The 11,111-nt window shown below is 41.2% G+C and overlaps 1 protein-coding gene across 1 annotated transcript; it reads left to right on the plus strand.

Annotated features, from left to right (window-relative positions):
• Positions 1-539: 539 nt before the first annotated feature.
• On the plus strand, positions 540-7,885 carry pgm1 (phosphoglucomutase 1). Its single transcript, XM_049587728.1, has 11 exons — positions 540-866; positions 2,652-2,814; positions 3,009-3,152; positions 3,450-3,575; positions 3,677-3,867; positions 4,557-4,711; positions 4,844-4,959; positions 5,074-5,209; positions 5,664-5,847; positions 6,091-6,225; positions 7,157-7,885. Exons 1-11 carry the CDS (start codon positions 621-623, stop codon positions 7,244-7,246), a joined length of 1,686 nt encoding a protein of 561 aa, XP_049443685.1. The 5' UTR covers positions 540-620; the 3' UTR covers positions 7,247-7,885.
• Positions 7,886-11,111: the final 3,226 nt, after the last annotated feature.

An 11,111-nucleotide genomic window follows, 5' to 3' on the forward strand; every position in this document is an offset into this window, starting at 1 on the left:
GCCTGCTGCCCCTGCGATCTGACCCCAGATAAGCGGATGAAAATGGATGGATGGATAGCGGAAATAGACTTTTTTTGCCAGACAACCCTGTGTTTATATTGTTTTTATTCTTGCTGCAGCCCTGTACATTGGCACCCCTGCTGCGACGACTGACTGGCTTCATTGAAATCAATGAGAGGACTTCGCTACCATCTCTTGTCAAATATGGGCAAAACTGTGACAGAAATATAGTTTAAAAATGAACATTATCTAAGGGTGGTGGTGGGGCCACAAGGGGACACTCTGGCTACATAAAATTCTGGCTACGGCCCTGTGCACCTTTAGGTTACCATACTGCAAAACTGTTAACTATTTACAATATCAAAGTAAGGGTGGGAAATCACAATAAATCATAATTATCATAATTATATGTGAAATCTTTATGTTGTTTAGTTCCTGTTGTTCAGTATATGAGGAATTCCTCCATGGTCTCCACTTGCCCTTTAAACCGAGAGGGCGGGTCTATGAGGGGGGAGTTACCCGGTGTGTACGTGTGGCTCCTCCGCCACTGCAGTCGCCTCCTCATCGGGCCAGATTGCGGATCACACGGGGCGGCCAAAGGTGTTTACTGGGGGTCAAAAATGGTGAAAATAACGACTGTGAAGACCAAGCCGTACACGGACCAAAAGCCGGGGACAAGCGGCCTGAGGAAGAGGGTGACGGTGTTTCAACAGAACCAGCACTATGCGGAAAACTTCATCCAGAGCATTATCTCTGTCATCGAGCCTGCCGAGCGCCAGGCTGCCACTGTGGTGGTGGGAGGAGATGGCAGGTTTTTCATGAAAGACGCGATTCAGTTGATCGTGCAGATTGCTGCTGCCAACGGGGTCAGTAAAAGAAGTAGTACTGACAACCTTTGCAGCCCACCCCCCTGTGTGTGGTGTTAGCTAGCTAAGTTAGCTAAGAGTGTGCAGACTCCTGGTTAGCATGTCAGCTAGCAAGTTAACGTCAAGCTTACTGACAGTTTTGACACATGAAGTCTTCAGTACTACTCTTACTACTTTTAGCTACTTATGACTAACTTATTTAACTTTTGTACTGCCTGTGTTGTGGGCTAGTGTAGCTGCTAAGTTAGCTAACAGGAGAAGTCCGGTGACATGTTGCTAACGGTTATTTTTAACGAAATTAATACGCTAATAAGTCATTGAAAACGAACATGTCGTGTTATCGTCAGAGCTAAGATACTGCAGTTATGCGGTCACAGGTGTGTGTTAACGTTAGCCTAATTCAGGACTTTGCTAAGGGTTCAAACACATTCAGTCAACTTTTAATAATTCAGTAGGTGCACTGTTAAAAAATGACTATACAGCTGGCTAACGTTACATGTCCTTGTAAGGTTCCCCTCATTGTGTTGAAACAGTGTTGGAGCAATGGTGGCATCATGTCCCTTTACTTGTCATGTTAAGTTTTGTAGATGTTTGCTTCATTTTACAAAGACTGAGTTCATAAAACTGCTCGACGATGCTCATAAGGTCAAAGTGGACCCAAAGATAGGTGTCATGTACACCCTTCTGCTCTTTCCTGCACTGTCTGTGATGCCAGCTTGACCGCAGTGATCTTTGGAGAAAGTGCATGAAGGAGGCCACTTGGATATCATAGGGATTACCTTTGACATTTAACGCTACATACTGACTCCAAACGGAAACTTGCCCTCATTTACCGAAAGAGATTACATAAATGAACTCAGGTTTAGTCCTGCATTGCTATACAAATGAGCAAAAACTGATTCTAGCTGCAGAAGGAAGTGTTATAGACTGACATAGTGTTGTTTCATAATGAGCTGTGGCTAGATGCTACTGGCTGCCATCACTCTGATGCTACTGAGACGAGTCTAGGCAAGAGGGGGGCGTGACATGCAACGTGCAGACAGTCACGTTGCTCTGCATAGGTCTGTAGCATAGATGGGAGAAGAGTACATACAGTACGATTGCGTTTTATTTGACATTTTATGCATTAAACCACACTATGTTCCTATCCCAAGTGTAGTGCATGCAATTACAAGCTTAACAGAGCCTCATCATGTTTGCACAGCCCAATATGGTTGCTGTTTAGTCTCAGTCTGTGACCTTCTCTCTCATGAGAAGGCCACTCTGTCTTTTGTGCAGCTCCTCCACAGCAAGGGCTGGTAAATGCAGTGTAAATGCGGTGTTCGTCAGGTTGCAGTTGCACAAAGATGTCTGATATTTCTCAGTTTCTCCACAAGTGGTTGATGTGAGGAAATGTAGCAGTGGAGAAACTGTTATTGCCAAAGGTACACAGACAGGGGCACTTCTGTTCATGTGTTTACACAAAGCTAAATATTGCATGTTTAAATAGGAATTCCTGGACCGAGATAGTGACACCATTTTAAAAATAGTCATCTATAAGATATACTTATTCTACTGTTATGCAACCTCTCTTCGCATTTCCACTATGTGCCTTAACATTTAGTAGTTTAGCTGATTGTAAAGCAATTTAAAACGTGAGAAAAACACTAGATAGATTAGAAGATGGCATCTTTCATATGGTCCCCAAATATTTAGCTGACGTTTTCTTGCACTTGCTCTCTTTGCTTGTATATGTGTATGCATGTGTGTATTAATCTGTGTATTTCTTTATGTTCCCTCTTGCAGATTGGCAGTCTGGTGATCGGTCAGAATGGCATCATGTCCACCCCAGCTGTCTCCTGTGTGATCCGCAAGTTAAAGGCAGTGGGTGGCATCATCCTCACAGCCAGCCACAACCCTGGAGGCCCCAATGGAGACTTTGGCATCAAGTACAACATCTCCAGCGGAGGTGAGTGGAGACAGTGTTAACACATGAGCTTACAGAACCAAGTGACCTCTACCTATAATGTTGCACTGGAAACAATGAGGAGAATTGTGCATGAGGTCATTTTAGGAACCTTTGTTGGCCACATCATTATCTGTATTTGCCCCAGTGTATCTGTCACTTTATAAATTCTAACCAGCCTTTGACTTTGTCCCCAGGACCTGCTCCTGAGGGCATCACAAACAAAATATTTGAGATCAGCAAAACCCTGCAGGAGTATCAGATCTGCCCAGAGCTGAAAGTGGATCTGTCCAAGATCGGCAAACAGACCTTTGAGGTGGACACTTTCAAGCCATTCACAGGTATAGTGGCATCGAGAGCAGAGTCCTGATCTCACCTGAGAGAATTTATCACAGTTCATTCATTTATTTGCTGTTAGGGTTGAGAATGAAAATCAGTGACCTGTTGGCAAATGGTTTGTCTTTTTGACTGTCATCTGAAATAATGAGTGAATACAGTTGCTGACTTGTATGATTCACCAAACACCAATAGAACAAGTTTAACCAGTGTGTGATGAAATTTAGTTAGTCACCCAACGTCTTTATCTTGACATCTACTGCTGTCGTAATTTTGCTCTGTTTCCTCTTTATTTGTCTCAGTGGAGATTGTGGACTCTGTGGAGGCCTATGCTGAGATGCTAAGGGGCATCTTTGACTTTGCTGCACTGAAAGAGCTTCTCTCTGGAGCCAATCACATTAACGTCCGCCTGGATGCTATGCACGGAGGTAGGAAACAGCACAGCATAAATTTAGACTTTTGTGACAGGCTAAAATAAATTGTGAAGACTGGTTATAGTTCCTTTTAAAGAGTCCCTCTCTCCTTCCAGTGGTTGGTCCTTACGTGAAGAAGATAGTCTGTGAAGAGCTGGGCTCACCTGCCAACTCAGCAGTCAACTGTGTCCCCCAGGAGGACTTTGGGGGCCACCACCCTGACCCCAACTTGACCTACGCTGCTGACCTGGTCAACACAATGAAAGGAGGAGAATATGATTTTGGCGCAGCCTTTGATGGTGATGGTGTAAGTTAATGTTTTTCTGGAAAGACTATTTTACTGTGGTTTAATTTTTCAGTTTATTGGGGAGAGGTATGAGATAAGCTGTGAAGTTCTTGGAATGGATTTGAATCTATGATGTCAGCTGGCATGAAATGAATTTAATAAAGTCTGGTCTATTAAGGTTTTAATTAAACGTTTTTCTTTTTAATAGACTTAAGTAATGGGCCTGAGTCCTGGTATTAAATTGAATTTAAGTATTTTTTTTACTTTGGCACAGCATTTAATTACAACAGTGAATGGTTTTTTTTTATTAAGCTTTTACTTTGTAGCTTTTCCCCTGACACTTTTCTCATGTTTCATGACATGAACAGACCAAATACATTACAGGATTGCTAATTGAAGAAAATGTGCTGAAGTCAATAAGCTCTACTTAGTTAATTTGTCATCCTTCTTCTACCTTCAGAACTCAATGTAAAATGTTTGTGAAAAATTGATTTTCAAGATACCATTTTCAGAAGAATGTTGCATTAGCCTTTAGATAAAGTCAGGTTTAAGTGTCATAAACAGGAATCTTACACAAGAAAACCCCAGAGGGACTGTCACTGAACGTCCCTGCTGCCAATTAACAACTATTTACTGCAGCACTCAGGAAACTACTTCATAAATGTCACAAATCTTGTCTGCTATATACCCCATTTGTGTCTTCATTTCAGGACCGCAATATGGTGCTGGGTAAACACGGCTTTTTCGTGAACCCCTCAGACTCAGTGGCTGTCATCGCCGCCAACATCACCGGCATCCCTTACTTCCAGAAGACTGGAGTCAAAGGATTGGCCCGCAGTATGCCCACCAGTGGAGCCCTTGACAAGTAAAAACCACACGACATAACAGCCAATCTTAAGTTTTCCTTTCTTGGTAAACTGAAAAAAGTGCTGTTCCAGATCAGTTACAGATCAACTTTTTCTCATGTGGTTTCCTGCGTGTGCCAATTCTGTTCCAGTGTGGCGAAAGCCCTGAAGATGCAGCTGTACGAGACTCCAACTGGCTGGAAGTTCTTTGGGAATCTGATGGACGCTGGAAAACTTTCACTGTGTGGAGAGGAGAGCTTCGGCACAGGTGAGTGAATGTCGTCATATTTATGTAGCCAGAGCTCCAGTACATAAAAGCAGCTACCCTCATTCACTCAATCACTCATTCCCTCTGTTTTTCCCCCGTCTGCTAACCGACCAGGCTCAGATCATATCCGTGAGAAGGACGGCCTGTGGGCGGTGCTTGCATGGTTGTCAATCTTAGCCACCAGGAAACAGAGCGTGGAAGAGATCATGAAGGATCACTGGCAGAAATTTGGCAGGAACTTCTTCACCAGGTCAGGAACGATCTTTGCAGAATGGTTTATGAAATGTGAGCGAGCGTACCAAAAGAGGAGTATTGCAGGCTGCCAGTGGAATGTATGTTTAAAAAATATATATGTATAGCTGATCCCTGGGCTTTGTTTGGTTGAAACAGTTGTAACTGGGATGATGCAGGGATGTTGTTTGTTCAGATGGCACTCTGGCACCGTCTAGTGGTGAATAAGAGAACCGCAGCACAGAAAAACCCACACCCAGCCATTCATTTTATGATTCTCTTCTTAAACATTTCTGATTTTCCTGTGATTATTCTGACCAGATCAACATTTTATCCAATTTGCAGACTGAAAATCTTTAAAACGAATAACTTGCAGAGACCTTCAAAGCCATCATTCAATCAGAATCTGAATTGTGTGAACATTAGACACCAGATTATATTTTTGCATCAACATAGTCCAACTTCACATCCAGGTACGACTATGAGGAGGTCGACTCAGACTCTGCCAACAAGATGATCAAGGATCTGGAGACGGCGATGTTCGACCCGGCTTTCGTGGGAAAGAAGTTCTCATCAGGGGATAAGACTTACGAGGTGGCTGTCGCTGACAACTTTGCCTACACAGACCCTGTGGATGGAAGTGTGTCCAAAAACCAGGTGAGAGGCAGCAGGGCGGAGCACATTCAAAGTTTCAACAAGTTTATTAAACGTGTATATCAAGACATGATATTTCAAGAGATTCCATAATGAAGTCATATCGAAGAGAGTCTGGCCTATGAATAACTACCAGCATGAAATGGTGTCATTACACCTCATAATAATATTTCCATGTGTTTCCCAGTTACTGTACATTTTCATTAATCACAATCTCTTCCCTGTCTTTCTCTGTCTCTCTCTCAGGGCCTCCGTATCATCTTCTCCGATGGTTCTAGGATCATTTTCCGTCTCAGCGGTACAGGCAGCGCGGGAGCAACCATCAGGCTCTACATAGACAGCTATGAGAAGGATCCTCAGAAGATTTACCAGGACCCACAGGTCAGGACAACAAGGAGTTACTCCAGCCAGCTAGATCCAGTGAGAGAGAGACTAGACAGTGAAGTCATCAGATGGGAAAATAAACATGCGTAGAACCAGCACTAATTTTCCTTTCTCTTGATTATTTTTGTATCTGAGAAATCACAGAAAAAAGGAAGAACAGGGATATTAATATAGTTTGACACCCCAGCAAAGTTAAAGCAGTCAGAGTTTAGCTCACATGGGCCCCAGAAGCAGTCAGGCCGGCTGGGATGATCTGTAACCTGCAGGACGGCCAGCTCACACTGGGTGGAGCCCTACAAAAACCAGCTCCAGAGCTCGTATTCAACATGGGAGATGATGGAGATGTTTGGCCAAGTCTTGAGTTATGGCAGCTTATCAGGCCAGAATGAAGAGAGGGGAAACAAAGCACGAGGGAGAAATAAAGTATGCGAGTTCCAACTAGACACTTCATAAAGTCGTTTTGACTGGTGAGGACAGGGAGGTGATGTAGAACAAGAAGGCGAGACGACAAAAAAAAAAAAATGAATGAGCGTTTTACTCAAGGCCTTTATCCTCTTCAGTGCTTACACACCATGAACGAACAGATAAGAAGAAACATACTGCTTCAGATTTTTAACTTGACAGATAAATGGCTGGTAGGTTAATGGTTCAGTTGGCTGACTTTGGGTAGGTTTGATTTACACACCAAGAGCATCAACTTTTGACACAAGCAGGTTGTGAAGGAAAGAGGAAGCGCTTCACAGCTAACATTTCACGTTAGTTTTAACAGCAGTTGTTTTGTGTGTCCAATAAGTATAGTCCATAAAATGTCAAACTACTACTTTAAGCGTAACAGTGTAGTAAAAAGTGGTCCTTAAATAATAAATATTTAAACACCTGCAGGTGATACAAGGCTTTAAGAAGTCATATGTTCTGTGTCTTTGTGCAGGTGATGCTGGCCCCCCTGGTAGACATCGCCCTGAAGGTCTCTCAGCTCCAAGAGAAGACTGGACGCACTGGCCCCACTGTGATCACATGATTCCTCCACCACACTGCCTCCTGTCACCCTCAGCAACAGGATACCTCCGTTCTCTCGGGGGTGAAGCTGCCCTTGAATGCTGTCTTGGCTTTGGTTCCCGGGACTCTTAGAAAACTTAGAGCTGGACGAAAAAGTGAAACTCAACATGCAGGTTAAATGCGAGAAAATGCATGAGGAGCTCTTGATATATCTTACATTGAAATGTATCCACTGCCATTGTTTAGTGTGAGTATTGATGTGCTGTTTTCTTTCCAAGTGACCTGCCAGACATATACTGTAGACATGGTTACACATTAATTTATTATTGTTTGATTTATTAATGTGGTCTAAGGAAAACAACATTTGAAAAGTCAAAAGTGGACTGAGAAACTTGAATTGAGTGTCCCTCATGTCATCTCTGAAACCATGTTTAACCATGTTATTGTCCAGATCTGTTTCTGAACCGTATCATTAGATGGTGAAACTGACCATAAGTCAGCTATCTGGGGCAACCTCACCCCACCTCTCACTTTGTGACCTGGTGCCTTCCCCTCCCTCTGTTCTCCAGAACCACCAAAATAGCCTCTCATCTCTAACCATGACCCACAGCAAACGCCTTCAGACTAACACATCCACCATTAATAAAATAATGTTACACAAGTATTGTGCTCATGTTTGATCATTGTTTTTTGTCCTTTTAATTTTGGTTGCACAATATTTAATTCATTTATAGGAGGATGTATGAAAGCGGAGCGCATTCATTTGAGAAAAAAATTAATTAGATTTTTAATTCAGCATTATGAGTAAAGTTTTCATGGGAAATAAATTTCTCTTTTTTTCTGAAATATTGAGGCAATAATCTTGCTGATTCAAAAAAGAAAAATTAACCAATAATTATCTAATTAATTCAGAAAAAAACAAGATTTTTTTTCCCCATTAAAACTTTTGTCATAATTATACAACTAAAATCTCTTAAATTCAGAAAAACTGGGCAGATTTTTTATCTCATAAATCTGCAATAATAATAATGTAATTTAGAAAAATAAGAATTTCTTAGTTTACTGTCTTATTTTAGAAAAATATAGTAGAATATTATTGTCCAACGTTTATTGTAATTCTGAAAGAAATAATCTTATTAATTCAGAAAAATTGAACTGATTTTTTTCATAATTCTAAGGTAGTAATCTTGTAAATTTAGAAAAGCAAGTGTTAACAAGATTATTATCTCATTAATTCAGAAAAACTAGAAAATATTTTCCATTTAAACTTCTCATAATTATGAAATAATATTTAATTCAGAAAAACTGAGCAGATTTTTTTAATGACAATTTATCTCATAATTCTGCAATAATAATAATGTAATTTAGTCTATTGTTATTTCAGAAAAATGAGCAAAAGTATTTTTTCCATTAGAATTGTTCACACCATTCTGAAATAGTAATCTAATTAATTCAGACAATTGATTTTAAATTAAACTAATCTTATCATTCTAATGTAATAATCTTGTTAATTTAGAAAAGTGAGAATTTATGAGATTATTATCTTGTTAATTCAGAAAAACAGCAGACTTTTTGTTTAAAACTTTTCTAGTAAGTCTGAGATGAACTTGTTTATTTAGAAAAACTGCAGTATTTTTTGTCTCAAATGCATCACAAAGACTGTCACAGGCACACAGAAGTATTTATATATACTGTACCTTTCTCTAAAGAAACCAGCTGCTGCTTGACAAAGTGTCCAGTGCAGCTGTAATTGCCTTAGCAGACCTGGATTTAGAAAAGTGAGCATTCACAAGAGAGACTGAAAGAAGAGCGTGTGGGGCTGTATTAATGATGGCTTCTCTTCAGCCGAGAAATTATTCTAGATAAACGCAAAGATCCTGCCCTGCGGCGGGCGAGCCAAGTCGAAGGACAAGCCTCCAGGAGAATTAAGTGCTTTGAAAAAGTCACTGCCTCTCCAAAGACATTCCTGAGGCAAGCAGAGAAGCATTAACTGATGTATTTTCTTCCTCCCTCACAAGTCTTCTGGTGTAATGAGATAGTCACGGTAATCCTGATTAACGATTAGAGTTATAAAGTGTCATGAGGTCGGGGGATCCCACAGGCTATATCTAAAGACAGAGAAGAGCTGAAACACATTTTCTTTTTCTTTTTTTGTAATTGCTTTGAAACATAGTTTTTCACAAGCAAAATAAATGAATGATGTTCGAGCCTCTACAGGTACTGGACTGGTGTTAACTTTATCCTCACACAACTCCCATATCAGGACCTAAATTGGCTACAATTTAGCTAATAGGAGTGAGGGTGGAAAATCAGGTGCACCCATGCACAGCACAGAGAACGCTCCGTGTTTCCCACTCTGAGCACAAAAAGGAAAATTGGCCTCAATCACACATGGCACATTATTCGCCAATTTCTGTCACGCGTGTCAGTGTCATTCACGCTGACAGACAAAATCAGCCCTACCTGTTTGTACTAATCACCCCAAAACACATGGCAAGCAGTAAAAGTCCCTGAGCTGGAACTAATTGGCCATTCAAGTTGTATTTTCTCACAACTATTTGAAAAGTTTGATGTATGACACAGTTACGTTACTGCCTTTCCTGTAATTTCACTGACACAAGCTTGGAGATACATTTTTCAAATAGCATCGTCGGCCATTAGGAGCTAAATACGAATAAATGTTTCCAATCTTTTATCTGTGTTTAGATTTAGATTGAGGATAGGGCTTTTAAGGCCTGTTGCCGGCCTTCAAAGGCACAGTCTGTGGCATTTTGGATGTATAACTGCCCTAAACAGTTCCTCTCCGGTCCCTCAGGAGTCACACTATAGGAGTGGAAACTTTTTCATGCTGCATTGTTCAGACCCTGTCAGGCTGACACAGTGCAATACATAATGTGTTCCTCTTGTTCTGCTCCTAATAGCTTACAGGCTCTATTTGGATTGGCTGTCATTACATCAGGTAATCACAATAAGGCTTACATTAAGCTGGCCTGGTCCGCTGCTATTAGATGTCCAAATGGCTTTCTCTGGAGCTGGCATGGAGCCTTGTGTTTTTAGAGCGGCCTGTTCATTGCTCTGCTGCAAGAAGAGGGCAACACAGCGGACAAAGACATCATTCTCAAAGTCCTCAAGTAAGGACTCAAAGCATGGGCTGTGGCTCTGCACTGTGCAATCAGGTTTTACTCCTCTGGTTCATGTGGTTCTCTCTGTGAGTCCCCTGCTTTGCTTATGCACCCTTTTCTGTGTCAAGTGATGTAGTATTAGAGTTAGGAAATGTGAAGCTTCCATAACACCTTACTGCATTAAATAATTTTATCGCAGTGTGTTTCTTCCAAAACTAATAATTCAACTCCCATTTAATGTCATCACTCGAGAACTTTAATGGCCATGGGGATGAGGCCAGTGGGGATTGTGCAATGTGTTAGCGACTGCAACATTGTTCTCTACAAAGTTATGATGGTTGTCATGGATGGAAATAACCTTTTCATGGGCTCAGGGGTAAAAATGAGCTGCAGGGGCCCCCCGGTCTTCCCACTGTGTTCCTGGGCTGGATAAATAAATGGCTTGCTGCGTTGTGATCTGATTAAACATGTTTATATTTCGGTTAATGCACCATGTGAGCACAGGGTCAGCTGAAATAATGAAGGTCATGAAACTAGAGCTTCACACTGGCCTTTTGTTAAGTAGGGACAACCTGAAGGTCCTTATCATGTTGTATTATTGACGTTGTGCTTTAGTGGTGCATAATCACGAATATTAAAACAACTTTACTCCAGTATGCTTTATCCACCAAACATTTTTGGCTATCTTGCCTTAATCAGTGTGGTGTCTGAGACTGATTTGTCCTTATTATCAACATGTCACCACAGATACCATGTATATAAAAC

This window comes from Epinephelus fuscoguttatus, linkage group LG10 (genome assembly GCF_011397635.1).
Source record: "Epinephelus fuscoguttatus linkage group LG10, E.fuscoguttatus.final_Chr_v1".
In the NCBI taxonomy this organism is placed as follows: Eukaryota; Metazoa; Chordata; class Actinopteri; order Perciformes; family Serranidae; genus Epinephelus; species Epinephelus fuscoguttatus.

Bases quoted from the DNA above. Each gene is read 5' to 3' on its own strand.
- pgm1 (XM_049587728.1), top strand. From the start codon at position 621: ATGGTGAAAATAACGACTGTGAAGACCAAGCCGTACACGGACCAAAAG. The intron at 3,153-3,449 runs GTATAGTGGCAT...TATTTGTCTCAG, and splicing joins CACTTTCAAGCCATTCACAG to TGGAGATTGTGGACTCTGTG. The intron at 4,712-4,843 runs GTAAAAACCACA...ATTCTGTTCCAG, and splicing joins ACCAGTGGAGCCCTTGACAA to TGTGGCGAAAGCCCTGAAGA.